The following is a 16,973-nucleotide window of genomic DNA, read 5'->3' on the forward strand; positions in this document are numbered from 1 at the left end:
CGGAAAGTATCATAGTGTCATGAAGGTGCCATGAGGTGTCCGGAAAGTATCATAGCGTCGTGAAGGTGCCATGAGGTGTCCGGAAGGTATCACAGCGTCGTGAAGGTGCCATGAGGTGTCCGGAAGGTATCATAGCGTTATGAAGGTGCCATGAGGTGTCCGGAAGGTATCATAGCGTCATGAAGGTGCCATGAGGTGTCCGGAAGGTATCACAGCGTTATGAAGGTGCCATGAGGTGTCCGGAAGGTATCACAGCGTTATGAAGGTGCCATGAGGTGTCCGGAAAGTATCATAGCGTCATGAAGGTACCATGAGGTGCCCGGAAGGTATCATAGCGTCATGAAGGTGCCATGAGGTGTCCTGAAAGTATCATAGCGTCATGAAGGTGCCATGAGGTGTCCGGAAGGTATCACAGCGTCGTGAAGGTGCCATGAGGTGTCCGGAAAGTATCATAGTGTCATGAAGGTACCATGAGGTGTCCGGAAGGTATCACAGTGTTATGAAGGTGCCATGAGGTGTCCGGAAGGTATCACAGCGTTATGAAGGTGCCATGAGGTGTCCGGAAGGTATCATAGTGTCATGAAGGTGCCATGAGGTGTCCGGAAGGTATCATAGCGTCGTGAAGGTGCCATGAGGTGTCCGGAAGGTATCATAGCGTCGTGAAGGTGCCATGAGGTGTCCGGAAAGTATCACAGCGTCATGAAGGTGCCATGAGGTGTCCGGAAAGTATCATAGTGTCATGAAGGTACCATGAGGTGTCCGGAAGGTATCATAGCGTTATGAAGGTGCCATGAGGTGTCCGGAAGGTATCATAGCGTCATGAAGGTGCCATGAGGTGTCCTGAAGGTATCATAGCGTCGTGAAGGTGCCATGAGGTGTCCGGAAGGTATCATAGCGTCGTGAAGGTGCCATGAGGTGTCCGGAAGTCATCATAGCGTCATGAAGGTGCCATGAGGTGTCCGGAAGGTATCATAGCGTCGTGAAGGTGCCATGAGGTGTCCGGAAGGTATCATAGCGTCATGAAGGTGCCATGGGGTGTTCGGAAGATGTGTGAATGTTTGATCAACTTGGGATACATCGGAATACAGATGGTACTCAACGTTATTCTCAATGTGAATTGCGAACATCGGATATAATGAGTTCATTATGTCTAGAGATGACTATCTGACCGCCTTTTTCATGACAAGCCAAAGATGCCGGAAAACCCAATGGCTGTCGTCACTCCGATTTTGACACATAGACTTGGTAGCTCAAAAAACTGCTCTTTTACGAAGGACAGATACGTCTATTGTCCTGTTAACCTGGATGTCATCGTTGAAGTTGTGAGACATCGGTCGATGGAAGTGTTGACACTGTCGAACATTCGAGAGGGATGTAAGTGATCTATAAAATAATTTATACAGTTACACTTAGTTTAATGAGGGCACACACACATAGCTTTATGATCAATATCCATCATATGCGTAGTACTCACTCAATGGGATTTATAATCACCTTCGAGGTCTAGTGATAGAGCGTCTGCCACGAGAGCGGCAGGTCGGTGGTTCGAGCCCCTATCCGCGTAAAACCAAAATACGTTAAATGATGGCTCTTTTCTTCTTATCATGCTGGCGCTCGGGATTAAGGGGATAAAAGTGAGTGAGCGAGTATGGTTTTACGTCGCTTTTAGCAATATTCCAGCATTATCACGGCGGGGGACACCAGAAATGGGCTTCACACATTGTACCCATGTCGGGAATCGAAACCGGGTCTTCAGCGTGACGAGCGAACGCTTTAACCACTAGGCAACCCGACCGCCCCAAGGGGATAAAAGAATGACTGGCAGGCTCGGAGTCAGTATACTGTGTCTGAGTTGGTTAATCATGTTATACTGCATCTTCCCTAGGGAAGAGAGTTAAAAGTCCAGTTTCCACCCTTGCCGAACTAGGCTTGTATTATGGAGATATATTTTGGCTGGACTAACGAGTCTTTGCATAGTCCAATCAAAATCGCGCAATGAAATCCGGTTCGTAAACTGTCGTGCAGATTTCAGTCGATTGCAGGATTTGCAAAGCATGTGCACCGCCAACTCGTTGTCAAGAGATAATTTCCAGGTCTTTTCATGTTTTTAATCAAGGTGCTAACATGATTTGATGCATTTCGTGATGTAAGACCCGTTGTATCCCAATATAGATCTTGATTATCGATCAGATCGTCCTGACCGGGCGCCGCCATTTTGTTTGAAGCAAACGTGATACGATAGGTGGAATCTGATTGGTCTATAGGAGAGGCTTAGCGTGATCGAGTGACTGAGTGAGTATGGTTTTACGCCGCTTTTGGCAACATTCCAGCAATATCACGGCAGGGGACACCAAAAATGGGCTTCACACATTGTACCCATGTCTGGAATCGAACTCGGGTCTTCGGCGAGACGAGCGAACGCTTTAACCACTAGGCTACCCGACCGCCCCGGAGAGGCTTAGAAAGGACATAACTGGTAATAGCCACTGACGTCGCTACGATCGAGCCCAGGAATTCCAGCCTAGTTCGGCAAGGGTGGAAACTGGACTTTCATAGTCAGTTAACTCTCTTGCCTCGGGAAGATGGGTTATACTGGTGCATGGTATATCAGTGGGCTAGCACTATGAATACCGGATGCTCACTCTCTGTGACTGAGTTGACCGGATGGCATCGTATCCGATGGATCGTTGCTCATTCATTTCAGTCACTGGTTTGCCTGGTCCAGACTCGGCTATTAAAGGTTTCCCTGATACAGCAGGTTGTGGTGTAAAACAACATTCATTCATTCACTCTAATTTGAGATTGGAGAACGCGGACAATTTGTGTTTTCAACCAAGATTCCAGACATGGAAGGTGCAGATATTGACCACAGTTGCGTCCCTGACTTGCTAAGATCCACCCTGTCGCGGGTTTGAATCACAGATTCATCACGATTATGAACATTAGGTTGTCAAAACCCCTACTCGTGGTAAGCGTGGTAGTTTTAGGACATCTCCTTTATAATTATCCCACCGCAGACATTGAAGTAATTGTAGGATAACATCTTCTTTACAATGAACCCACCGCAGACATTGAGATAGTTGTAGGATAACATCTTCTATACAGCGAACCCACCGCAGACATTGGCATATTGTTGTAGGATAACATCTTCTATACAATGAACCCACCGCAGACATTGAAATAGTTGTAGGATAACATCTTCTATACAATGAACCCACCGCAGACATTGAAATAGTTGTAGGAAAACATCTTCTATACAATGAACCATCCGCAGACATTGAAATAGTTGTAGGATAACATCTTCTATACAATGAACCCACCGCAGACATTGGCATATAGTTGTAGGATAACATCTTCTATACAATGAACCCACCGCAGACATTGAAATATTTATAGGAAAACATCTTCTATACAATGAACCCACCGCAGACATTGAAATGGTTGTAGGAAAACATCTTCTATACAATGAACCCACCGCAGACATTGAAATAGTTGTAGGATAACATCTTTTATACAATGAAGCCACCGCAGACATTGAAATAGTTGTAGGAAAACATCTTCTATACAATGAACCCAACGCAGACATTGAAATAGTTGTAGGAAAACATCTTCTATACAATGAACCCAACGCACACATTCAAACAGATCTAAGAAAAATCTTCTATGTAATGAAACCAACACATCTGCTATGTATCTAGTTTGAGTGTCATGAAGTTCGTGCAGTATGGATGTACACCTCGACGCTACCCTATAATACCCACCGGGCGTTGTATTCGTGTTAACGGGACACAGAAAGTTAAAGCTACTGTTTATACGGATATTGTATTGCCAGAAGTGGAACACGTGATATTCAATGACTCGGATGTCGTGATGTGTCAATACTGTAATACTACGTGCAAGGCATTGATGACACACAGAGCACAAGCACAGCAATATTCCGACAATAAGACGGCGGGCTGAAACTAATCTGGACCAGAAAATCCAAGGATTGACATCATGAATATATATTCGCACAAACAAACAAACCGTGGCCTGTCATGGCAGACATATTTAAAATAACACTTGTGGCCTTTACTTTGGTACACGTGCAGTCTGTAAAGCACCCTTACATCTGAGATCTTTTTTCAATTTTAAGATTTCAAATTTTGTGCATGACTTGACCTTTGGACTTTGATCATATTTTTAATTCTACCACAAAGTATTCTTGGCTTTGTAAACATAATCTTTTCAGAAACCACTCGCTCAAAGAAGCTGAAACTGATGTTCCCATCAATAATGACACCTGAATTTGTACCAAGAGGTTCGAATCTGTTTTTCAAAATGGCCACCACGGCATATTATTTTCATTCTTTTCAGGAAACATAATGCCCAGAGTTGGAAACAGTGTGTGAATATGGCGGTGTCCCACTTCGTGATATGACAAGAATATTGCTACAAGTGAGTGGGTATGGTTTTACGCCGCTTTTAGCAATATTCCAGCAATATCACGACGGGGGACACCAGAAATGGGCTTCACACATTGTACCCATGTCGGGAATCGAAACCGGGTCTTCAGCGTGTCGAGCGAACGCTTTACCACTCTATAGGCTACCTGACCGCCCCAATATTGCTACGAGGGTCGTAAACAAATGGCACCCTGAATGGGGCATGTTTTAATACTGGGTTAGTTCATGGTGGCCTAGAGGTATCGCGATAGTAATGTCATTATACGGAGATATTTGGTTCGTTTCCCCGATTCTCCCCAATTACCATTGTTATGTCGTCAGCGGCAAACATGAATACAGGCTGAATCAATCTGTTCTTTTTTTCTCACATTTAGCTGGCATTTCAAAATGATAGTATCATCTGCCATTAAACTTGACTCATTTACTGAACAGGCTGATGCATGTAAATTAGCTCACGGCTAAAATACTGATTAAGAGTACTGTCCCGCGTTTGAAATATTAAAGAATATACACCTGTCTCCTAATTGTGAGATTGCTACATTAGCTGCCACAACTCATAATCAGTTCAGTTATAAACATGACATTTGCGCTTGTGATCGTCTGGCTAATATTGCGATAACTTTCGGCGTGGCATGAAGGCAACTGGTGAAAGATAAGATACCTAAACCAATGACTTCCGAGTTGCGCTCACATGATAGTATGACTAGGCGGAATATTATCACCTCATGCCTAAAAGTGTGAATTGAGTGGCCACAAATCAACTGATTCTGTGTAAACGCCAACTCTGTTGTGAGCTGGTTGACCTGGTGTATCATCGTACCCCGGTGACGTGGATGAATACTCGCACTATAGTTTACTCTTCTGTCTTCTATTAGCCTAGAACAACATGTACAAGTATGGCACATGTGTGGCTCGGTCTTTGCAATTTTCTTTGCAGATTTGCGTCCCTTACTTGTGAAAGGATGAGGAGGGTGCGGTTCAATTGATCTTTGATTACGATCTTTGTTCTGTTAGCATCAGAATCGTGTATAACAGTAAAGTGAAGGCACGCACTCACTCACGCAAGCACGCGTAAACAGGAGGGTTTGTTTTGTTGAGAACGTAGACAGCAGGGTGTGTGTTATGGGGGACGTAGACAGCAGGATGTGTGTTGTGGGGAACGTAGACAGCAGGATGTGTGTTGTGCGGAACGTAGACAGCAGGATGTGTGTTGTGGGGAACGTAGACAGCAGGATGTGTGTTGTGGGGAACGTAGACAGCAGGATGTGTGTTGTGGGGAACGTAGACAGCAGGATGTGTGTTGTGGGGAACGTAGACAGCAGGATGTGTGTTGTGGGGAACGTAGACAGCAGGATGTGTGTTGTGGGGAACGTGGACAGCAGGATGTGTGTTGTGGGGGACGTAGACAGCAGGATGTGTGTTGTGGGGAACGTAAACTGCAGGATGTGTGTTGTAGGGGAACGTAGACAGCAGGATGTGTGTTGTGGGGAACGTAGACACCAGGATGTGTGTTGTGGGGAACGTAGACACCAGGATGTGTGTTGTGGGGGACGTAGACAGCAGGATGTGTGTTGTGGGGAACGTAGACACCAGGATGTGTGTTGTGGGGAACGTAGACAGGAGGATGTGTGTTGTGGGGAACATAGACAGCAGGATGTGTGTTGTGGGGAACGTAGACAGGAGGATGTGTGTTGTGGGGAACGTAGACAGCTGGATGTGTGTTGTGGGGAACATAGACAGCAGGATGTGTGTTGTGGGGAACGTAGACAGGAGGATGTGTGTTGTGGGGAACGTGGACAGCAGGATGTGTGTTGTGGGGAACGTAGACAGCTGGATGTGTGTTGTGGGGAACGTAGACAGCTGGATGTGTGTTGTGGGGAACATAGACAGCAGGATGTGTGTTGTGGGGAACGTACACAGCAGGATGTGTGTTGTGGGGAACGTAGACACCAGGATGTGTGTTGTGGGGAACGTAGACAGCAGGATGTGTGTTGTGGGGAACGTAGACAGGAGGATGTGTGTTGTGGGGAACGTGGACAGCTGAATGTGTGTTGTGGGGAACGTAGACAGCTGGATGTGTGTTGTGGGGAACGTAGACAGCAGGATGTGTGTTGTGGGGGACGTAGACAGCTGGATGTGTGTTGTGGGGAACGTAGGCAGCTGGATGTGTGTTGTGGGGAACATAGACAGCAGGATGTGTGTTGTGGGGAACGTAGACACCAGGATGTGTGTTGTGGGGGACATAGACAGCAGAATGTGTGATGTAGGGGACGTAAACAGCAGGATGTGTGTTGTAGGGGAACGTAGACACCAGGATGTGTGTTGTGGGGGACGTAGACAGCAGGATGTGTGATGTAGGGGACGTAAACAGCAGGATGTGTGTTGTAGGGGAACGTACACAGCTGAATGTGTGTTGTGGGGAACGTACACAGCAGGATGTGTGTTGTGGGGAACGTAGACAGCAGGATGTGTGTTGTGGGGAACGTACACAGCAGGATGTGTGTTGTAGGGGAACGTACACAGCTGAATGTGTGTTGTGGGGAACGTACACAGCAGGATGTGTGTTGTGGGGAACGTACACAGCAGGATGTGTGTTGTGGGGAACGTACACAGCTGGATGTGTGTTGTGGGGAACAGCAGTATGTGTGTTTTATCAGCTGATGTTCGTAGACACTATTGAATACTATATATAACACTGAACGGGACATGACTGTGTAGTGACTCAAACCACTTGTGACAAGATCGATTGAATTTGTTAAGTGACAACTTAAAGAGCTATCAACGTATTTTAAACCCTAAAGAAACTTGTTTGAGTGGACACAGTACTACATATGACATCCTGGTATTCCCCTAGATATTAGTTCTGACGTGATATATCGCCCTTCGTATCCGCCTCGTCATACCCTAAGACGCTTCCGGGTACAAAGGCGTGTTTTTAACACAAGAGAATGTGATCTTTTGAAAAAAGGGGATGGTCTAAAATCCTGGTTTACGTTCAAACGAGTGATAGCTTCAATACTTAGAATCTGAATGTATATGCAACTTGGTATACTAAAATGTCTTTCAAAAATGATATATCCATTATTAGGCAACGTCGTTTGCATTTAAGGAGAAAAGTTAGGAACACAACAAATGACAAAAGTTTGCGAAAACATTTTTAAGAATACAATAAAACACATAATTATGTAGACAGTTGCCAAGACAGAATTGATCGAATTAGAGGACGAAACGTTTTCAATAGAAGCATTCTTATTTTAACCAAAACACGGATTTCTCTACGATGAAATCTGAAACAAAGGACAACTGATAGCTATGTGAACAAGAGCATAGAGGCGACTGATAAAACAGTCCATGGAGGATCCATAACAATAAAACTGTCCGCCGTCAACATGGGTGACATGGATTGCTTCGGGCTGGCCCCAACCAGGAGTCCCACTTCGAATGAAGGGCGTCCTATGGGGCGATGGAACCACGTCATTCGGATAAACTGTCGGAACGTTTGAGAGTGAGTTCAACCCACAGCGTTCGGCGAGGGGTAACACAGGGATCTGAAGCAGCGCAATTCGCCGTGAAGAATTGTACACTTGTCCCATATAACTGATTTGCTTTTGTTGTTTTTATTTAACGCCGCACCCAGCAATATTCCAGCTATGTTACCGCGGTTTGTAAGTAATTGCGACTGGACCAGAAAGTCCAGTGATTGAAATCATTACCATTGATCTACGCCATTGGGATCGATGACATGCATCAACCAAGTAAGCGAGCCTGACTACCCGATCCCGTTAGTCGCCACTTACGACAAGCATAGTCGCCTTTTACGGCAAGCATGGGTTGCTGAATGCTTATTCTAACGGGTCCCCATATTACTGCAGTGTCATTTGGTTGTTGAGCTAATCCAGGATTCCCCGTTAATGATTGTTGGCTAATTGATTGGGTTAGGTCTGAAGATCTGTTTTTCGCTCTGCAGGGTTACGTCCCTTTGTTGGGTCAGGATTATGGTAGTAGGGTACTGTTCAAATCTTGACTGAATCAACCTGAACATTAGTTCGTTACCATGACATCTTAACATAAAACCCAGTGAAGACACGTAGTAGAATCGGTCCCCAGCAACTATGCTTTGTCGTAAGAGGCTCGTTGATTTGATTGATTGCGTGTCATCGTACCCCGACGGCGTGGGTGTTGATCATTGCTTCAACCACCGTTTAGTCAAACACAGATTCACGTACATGTAGGCCACCATGATACAGCTGAAATAACGCTACATGCGGCGTATCAAACAAATTATCAAACCAATAACATGATAAATCTGTTAAGAGTTAATGAGCCAAAAAATGGAAAATCGTCTTTTCGTTTTTATGCAATCAGAACACACCAAATCTGTTACACGTGCTTTGCATTCTTCTCATTTAACAGACATGTCACAGCCTAACCTACAAATCCTAAGTCATCAAACGTCCCATTCAACCTTATTTCTTATTCGTCGCTCAGATCGCGCGACTTTGTGTACTTTGCGTAGGTTGTTGTAGTCCGTATGACACGTGGCGACACATATCACGGCTTTCTGTCTTCGGAAAGGTACTTGAAAGTAATGAAAGTAAATGTACATCTCGCTACTCCCACGTGTCAGTCCTGAATGAGGGTATTGTGAGCCGGAGACCTACTTCTGGAATCTCTCAAATCCCCCACGTCGTCTTGTACACAGGGCGCACACTGAATATTGTCAGTTAACCGATGTCTTGACGTAACCTTGTAGCAGCTCATGTTCAGCCTGTATCACCTCCATCGTACGCTCCAGTTTTACCTGTATCAGCTGGGAGTGGTCAGGTAGCCTAGTGGTTAAAGCGTTCGCTCGTCACGCCGAAGACCCGGGTTCGATTGCCACCATGGGTACAATGTGTGAAGCCCATTTCTGGTGTCCCCTGCCTGATATCAGCGCCGTGATCATTAGACGTTTTAACTATATTAGTTCCATGATCCAGCTAATCTTTCACCTAAATCAGCTCCGGTACACTGCTCATGTTATACCTATAACAGCTCCGGTATACAGCTTATGTAGTACCTATATCAGCTCCGGTATACAGCTTATGTAGTACCTATATCAGCTCCGGTATACAGCTCATGTAGTACCTATAACAGCTCCGGTATACAGCTCATGTAGTACCTATATCAGCTCCGGTATACAGCTCATGTAGTACCTATAACAGCTCCGGGATACAGCTTATGTAGTACCTATATCAGCTCCGGGATACAGCTTATGTAGTACCTATATCAACTCCGGGATACGGCTCATGTAGTACCTATATCAGCTCCGGCATACAGCTCATGTAGTACCTATATCAGCTCCGGGATACAGCTCATGTAGTACCTATATCAGCTCCGGGATACAGCTCATGTAGTACCTATATCAGCTCCGGTATACAGCTCATGTAGTACCTATATCAGCTCCGGGATACAGCTCATGTAGTACCTATATCAGCTCCGGTATACAGCTCATGTAGTACCTATATCAGCTCCGGGATACGGGTCATGTAGTACCTATATCAGCTCCGGGATACGGGTCATGTAGTACCTATATCAGCTCCGGGATACAGCTCATGTAGTACCTATATCAGCTCCGGCATACAGCTCATGTAGTACCTATATCAGCTCCGGGATACAGCTTATGTAGTACCTATATCAGCTCCGGGATACGGCTCATGTAGTACCTATATCAGCTCTGGGATACAGCTCATCTAGAACTTATATCAGCTCATGCAGTACCTATATTCTCTTGCATTGACAATTTATAGTCGCCCTGATGTACGAGTTGCTGATATATTGCTGACCATGGTGATCAACGAAGCATAATTTCACTCTTGCACAAGCTGTCGTGGTTATGGTGGATGCAACGTAGTACGTACTGACGGTCATGACGGTCAGTACTAAGTCCTTGCAGCTCTGGATTAACGGTGTAAGTACCGGTGTCACTGGTGTGTACATTGGTGGACACGGCTGGTTGTGAAAACTAACGCATAACACATTGTACACCTGCGACTGTTATCTAGAATATTTGTTATCTTAATGGGTTTTTAAAAATAATTGTTTACTTTTCATATATTCTAGCTATACGTAACTATATGTAACCATGTAATGCTTAAGCTTTCTTAATGTCGTAAGATTCGACTTTGCTTGTAGTAAGAGGCGACTAACGGGATCGGGTGGTCAAGCTCGCTGACTTGGTTGATGCATGTCATTCTATCCTAATTGCGTAGATCGATGCCAATGATGTCAATCACTGGATTGTCTGGTCGATTATTTACAAACAGTCGTTATATAGCTGGAATGTTGCGAAGTGTGGCGTTAGACAACAAACAAACAAACCTTTTTTTGATTTTACATAATAATTATATATTTTATATCACAACGAGGTTATGGTAGCGGATGAGTCCAGGGTATTTAGTATAACGGAATGGAGACGTAACGCCCAAGATAATCGAGGATGGATCATTTGTTTTAAGGGGAACGACATACAGAGACTAAAATTCCGGCTATAGTTATAGGACAATGAAACGAATTGCAAACATATTTGCAAATTAACACAGACGAAATAAAAATTGAAACGACACTATTATAACAATACTTATTTTCGGCACATTGGAATGTGTTCTGTAGCTCTCCTGGCGTTAACACCTAAAATCTGATGTAAAATGCCAGTGATAATACGTGTATGTTACACGTTATCGACTTGAATCTCTTTCCTCTTGTTGAACGATTTTGAACAGAACATTTTGGATTTATGAAAATGACATTAATCTGCTCATATCACGAAAGAACATGTAATTGTATTTGGAGGGAATTTCCGAAGTAGAAAATAATAATGTATGGTGTTCTTCGTGGTGCTCAGGTGAGACATGTGTGGTGTATGGTCATGACGTGCTTCTTCCATGCAACTCGACTCAGTCTGGAAACGAGGTCACACACCTTCAGACAATGTATCAGTCGACGTCGGCCTTCGGGGCATCTCTCGCTCAGCAGCATTAGAGCGTGGCTGCTAATCCCCTCACGAGGGCAGAGTGCTTGTTTTGGGGGGACGGGGGCGACGATCAGAGTCGCCGACACGGACATGATAGGAATGTGGGAGGGAAGCAGATCCAGTTTTACCTATACAGCTCCATGCTGTAGCTCCTTTTTACCCAGAATTGTAGCCCCGTGTTGCAGCTCTTGTTTTACTTACAGCCTCATATTGCAGCTTCATTATTACCTATAACAGACTCCTGTTGTAGCTCTAGTTTTACCTATACTTACAGCCTCATACAGCAGCTTATGTTTACCTATAACATCCTAACATCCTCGTGTTACAGCTCATGTTTTACCGATCACTACCTCCTTTTGCAGCTCCAGCTTTACCTATAATTACAGTCTCGTGTTTTACCTATTCAGCTCCATGCTGTAGCTGCGTTTTACCTAGAATTACAGCCTCGTGTTGCAGCTCTTGTTTTACTAACAGCCTCATATTGCAGCTCCATTATTACCTGTAACAGACTCTTGTTGTAGCTCGAGTTTTAGCTATGATTACAGTCTCGTTTTACCACTTACAACAGTCTCGAGTTATAGTTCATGTTTTACTGATCACAGCCTCATGCTGTGGCTCCAGGTTTTACCTGAACCAGCCTCCTGTTTGCACATGTTGTACCTATGACAACCTCTTGTTGTAGCTCCGGCTTTACATATAACAGTCTCGTGCCATAACATCCCCGTGTTGCACCTCTTCTTCTTGTTTTCGATTACCACCTGTATCAGCTCCGGTTTTCCCGATCACTCTCCCTGTTTCAGGTCCCGTTTCCCCTATCACTCCTCCTGTTTCAGGTCCGGTTTTCCCGATCACTCCTCCTGTTTCAGGTCTGGTTTTCCCGATCACTCCTCCTGTTTCAGGTCTGGTTTCCCCTATCACTCCTCCTGTTTCAGGTCCGGTTTTCCCGATCACTCCTCCTGTTTCAGGTCTGGTTTCCCCGATCACTCCTCCTGTTTCAGGTCCGGTTTTCCCGATCACTCCTCCTGTTTCAGGTCTGGTTTCCCCGATCACTCCTCCTGTTTCAGGTCTGGTTTTCCCGATCACTCCTCCTGTTTCAGGTCCCGTTTCCCCTATCACTCCTCCTGTTTCAGGTCTGGTTTTCCCGATCACTCCTCCTGTTTCAGGTCCCGTTTCCCCGATCACTCCTCCTGTTTCAGGTCCGGTTTTCCCGATCACTCCTCCTGTTTCAGGTCTGGTTTTCCCGATCACTCCTCCTGTTTCAGGTCTGGTTTCCCCTATCACTCCTCCTGTTTCAGGTCTGGTTTCCCCGATCACTCCTCCTGTTTCAGGTCCCGTTTACCCTATCACTCCTCCTGTTTCAGGTCCCGTTTCCCCTATCACTCCTCCTGTTTCAGGTCTGGTTTTCCCGATCACACCTCCTGTTTCAGGTGTGGTTTTCCCGATCACTCCTCCTGTTTCAGGTCTGGTTTTCCCGATCACTGACTCCTATTTCAGGTCCGGTTTTCCCGATCACTGGCACCTATTTCAGGTCCGGTTTCCCCTATCACTCCTCCTGTTTCAGGTCTGGTTTCCCCTATCACTCCTCCTGTTTCAGGTCCGGTTTTCCTGATCACTCCTCCTGTTTCAGGTCTGGTTTTCCCGATCACTCCTCCTGTTTCAGGTCCCGTTTCCCCTATCACTCCTCCTGTTTCAGGTCCGGTTTTCCCGATCACTCCTCCTGTTTCAGGTCTGGTTTCCCCTATCACTCCTCCTGTTTCAGGTCCGGTTTTCCCGATCACTCCTCCTGTTTCAGGTCTGGTTTTCCCGATCACTGACTCCTATTTCAGGTCCGGTTTTCCCGATCACTGGCACCTATTTCAGGTCCGGTTTCCCCTATCACTCCTCCTGTTTCAGGTCTGGTTTCCCCTATCACTCCTCCTGTTTCAGGTCCGGTTTTCCTGATCACTCCTCCTGTTTCAGGTCTGGTTTTCCCGATCACTCCTCCTGTTTCAGGTCCCGTTTCCCCTATCACTCCTCCTGTTTCAGGTCCGGTTTTCCCGATCACTCCTCCTGTTTCAGGTCTGGTTTCCCCTATCACTCCTCCTGTTTCAGGTCCGGTTTTCCCGATCACTCCTCCTGTTTCAGGTCTGGTTTTCCCGATCACTCCTCCTGTTTCAGGTCCCGTTTACCCTATCACTCCTCCTGTTTCATGTCCGGTTTTCCCGATCACTCCTCCTGTTTCAGGTCCCGTTTCCCCTATCACTCCTCCTGTTTCAGGTCCGGTTTCCCCTATCACTCCTCCTGTTTCAGGTCCGGTTTTCCCGATCACTCCTCCTGTTTCAGGTCCGGTTTTCCCGATCACTCCTCCTGTTTCAGGTCTGGTTTCCCCGATCACTCCTCCTGTTTCAGGTCCGGTTTTCCCGATCACTCCTCCTGTTTCAGGTCCGGTTTTCCCGATCACTCCTCCTGTTTCAGGTCTGGTTTCCCCGATCACTCCTCCTGTTTCAGGTCTGGTTTTCCCGATCACTCCTCCTGTTTCAGGTCCGGTTTTCCCGATCACTCCTCCTGTTTCAGGTCCCGTTTCCCCTATCACTCCTCCTGTTTCAGGTCCCGTTTCCCCTATCACTCCTCCTGTTTCAGGTCTGGTTTTCCCGATCACACCTCCTGTTTCAGGTCTGGTTTTCCCGATCACTCCTCCTGTTTCAGGTCTGGTTTTCCCGATCACTGACTCCTATTTCAGGTCCGGTTTTCCCGATCACTGGCACCTATTTCAGGTCCCGTTTCCCCTATCACTCCTCCTGTTTCAGGTCCCGTTGTCATAGCTCATGTTTTACTGATCACATCCTCCTGTGGGAGCTGCAGTTCATGTTTTACATATAACAGCTCCATGCTGCAGTTCCGGCTTTACGTGTAAGGCAGATCATGTTTTATATAAATAAGACCATTGCTACAGCTCCACTGTTGCCTCTATCAGTTGTTTAATTCTACTTTACCTATAAACACCATGTATGGCAGGTAATGTTTTACCTATATCTGATCCGTGGCGCAGCTGTTCTACCTATATCAGCTGTTGCAACTCCACTTTTACTTATATTTGATCCGTGATTCATACCTATATTGGCTCTATGTTTTTACCTATTACAACCATGTTTCACAGCCCCGTTCTCCCTATGATCTTATCAAAAAAAAAATTGTCTCAGGAAATGCTTGAAAAAGATTATTATGATTAAGAAGGAAAGAAATTGCCACACCAAAATACATTGTTGCAAGATGTTTTGCAAACGATATTTAGACTCATAGTTTTGATTAAACAAATACATCTGATGATGGGGGTATGGGGGGTGAGGGGTAGGGGGTGGGGGGGTATGTGTGTGTGGGGGTGGGGGGGGGGGGGGGGGGGGGGTCTGACACGGATGGCCCAGTCGTCTAAGGCGCCGCGATTTGCTGTGCAGAGTTGCGTCCCTTGGGCACGCCAGAAACCTATGATTGTGGGTTCGAATCCCGGTTCGCCCCGATTATGTTTTTAGGTTTGTCAGCACCATACCCGTGCTCTTGGGTTTCACCGAAATGGTAAACGTCTGAGACCTGAATCACTTCGGGCTTCTTCATAATACAGTAGTTGACATCCATAAATTCTCTTCCTTATGTGTAACACTTCTAAGTGCCTTTGACCGCCTCCGTGGCCTAGTGGTAGAGCGTCCGCCCGGAGAGCGGAAGGTCCGGGGTTCGATTCCCGGCCGCGTCATACCAAAAGACGTTAAAAGATGGTACTTGTTGTTACCCTGTCTAGCACTCGGCATTAAGGGTCTAAAACAAGGACTGGTTGGCTCGGAGTCAGTATATTGTGTCTGAGTGGGATATTCATGTTGAACTGCGGCATGGTATCTCAGTGAGCTAGCACTATAAATCGGCATCAGTCCGGACTAGTACAAGCAGCCACACAAAAACACACACGTACATGCACGTCGCTATATAAGTGCAATAATCTTGGACGTGACGTTAAACCCCATTTCACCTCACCTCACCTCACCAAAATGTCTTTCAAAGACTTTATATCTGGTTTTGTAGCTGTAGCTGAACAAATTTACAGCCTCCATACAAAATTCCAGTAACCCACCCCCTCTCCAAACCCCCATCCCTTCAAATGGTCGGCCCAGAGACCATATGCCGATGGTCTCTGATCGGCCCCTTAACAGCCCTTCACTTTTACCCATTACAGACGAAAGATGAAGTTTATGATGTACCGAGTGCAGACACGAATTCCAGCTCCAGTCTTATTAGAACCCGTTTTCAACACAACCTTTATTTTCATAACAAAACACTGTACATTGTACAAGTTATTCATTTTTTAATTTTATCAAATCATGTCACCTGTACGCTATAATATTTACCTGTAAACACGCGTGTATATATCAAGGTTACAAGAACAACAACAGCTTAATAAACATGATCGGAGAGAGGCTAAACGAGAACAATATGCACGTTGCCTGGTTGTGTGGGCCATTCGCTGCCGTGACCCCCGGACTGGTGATTGGGGGGTGGGGGTCAGAGTGTGTATGAACAAGGGAGACCTCTCCCCTGATTAAACATGGCTCTGCCTGTTCGGACGGTCCCAGGTACTGCGCTGAAGGCCCACACCTGAAGATATGTTTTCATAAGACCTTAGTATGCGTGTATCAACATTTTAGGACCCCTTCAGGAACAGGGAATTTGTGTAAACGATTACAGTTTAGTGAGTGAGAGGGTTGTGTTTAACGCTGCAATATTTCAGCTATGACACGACATGTCAGCCAACATCCTCTATTATGTAGGGTAACGTGTCTCCATTCGCTACCAGAGTTTTGTTTTAAGCCCGATTCGCATGGTACAATGCAACGTTAAAGGAGCCATTCGGAAATATTCTGTGATAAGCCAGTGATAGGAGAGACATATTGGGCGCCACCCCCGACACGAATCCATGGAGGCGAATGTGGTGGTGTTACTTAGTTAACGCTACATCATCGACCCTTACAGATCCCCCTTCCCAATCCCATGGAGTGGTCTCTCTCTCTCCATCTCATCCATCATCATCATCCACATCATCCATATCCACATCCATCATCATCATCCACATCCTCATCCATCATCATCATCCACATCCACATCATCATCATCATCATCATCATCATCATCATCATCCACATCATCAACCACATCCACATCCACATCCACATCCACATCCATCATCATCAACCACATCCACATCATCATCATCATCATCATCATCATCCCTCATCATCATCCACATCGTCATCCATCATCATCATCATCATCATCCCTCATCATCATCATCCCTCATCATCATCCACATCCTCATCCATCATCATCATCCACATCCTCATCCATCATCATCATCCCTCATCATCATCCACATCCACATTCACATCCACATCCTCCTCCTCCTCCTCCTCCTCATCATCATCATCCACATCCTCATCCATCATCCACATCCTCCTCCTCCTCATCTCTCTCTCTCTCTCTCTCTTAGGTAGGTACAT

The 16,973-nt window shown here is 45.8% G+C and overlaps 2 protein-coding genes across 2 annotated transcripts; both read right to left on the reverse strand.

Annotated features, from left to right (window-relative positions):
• Nucleotides 1-5,498: 5,498 nt before the first annotated feature.
• Nucleotides 5,499-6,689, reverse strand: LOC139443540 (adhesive plaque matrix protein-like). The gene has a single exon (XM_071224522.1). It carries the CDS (start codon nucleotides 6,687-6,689, stop codon nucleotides 5,499-5,501), a length of 1,191 nt encoding a protein of 396 aa, XP_071080623.1.
• Nucleotides 6,690-13,621: 6,932 nt separating this feature from the next.
• LOC139443541 (fibrinogen alpha-1 chain-like) lies at nucleotides 13,622-16,973 on the reverse strand. The gene is made up of 2 exons (XM_071224523.1): nucleotides 16,860-16,973; nucleotides 13,622-14,167 (listed from the first exon to the last, which is right to left on the reverse strand). Exons 1-2 carry the CDS (start codon nucleotides 16,971-16,973, stop codon nucleotides 13,622-13,624), a joined length of 660 nt encoding a protein of 219 aa, XP_071080624.1.

The sequence above is a fragment of the Haliotis cracherodii genome, unplaced genomic scaffold (genome assembly GCF_022045235.1).
Source record: "Haliotis cracherodii isolate W230 unplaced genomic scaffold, xgHalCrac1.p SCAF_5, whole genome shotgun sequence".
In the NCBI taxonomy this organism is placed as follows: Eukaryota; Metazoa; Mollusca; class Gastropoda; order Lepetellida; family Haliotidae; genus Haliotis; species Haliotis cracherodii.

Coding starts and splice junctions, on each gene's coding strand:
- LOC139443540 (XM_071224522.1), bottom strand. CDS start 6,689: ATGTCCCCCACAACACACATCCTGGTGTCTACGTTCCCCACAACACAC.
- LOC139443541 (XM_071224523.1), bottom strand. CDS start 16,973: ATGTACCTACCTAAGAGAGAGAGAGAGAGAGAGATGAGGAGGAGGAGG. Junction 14,168..16,859: donor AGGAGGAGGAGGATGTGGAT/GTGAATGTGGAT, acceptor GACCTGAAATAG/GAGTCAGTGATCGGGAAAAC.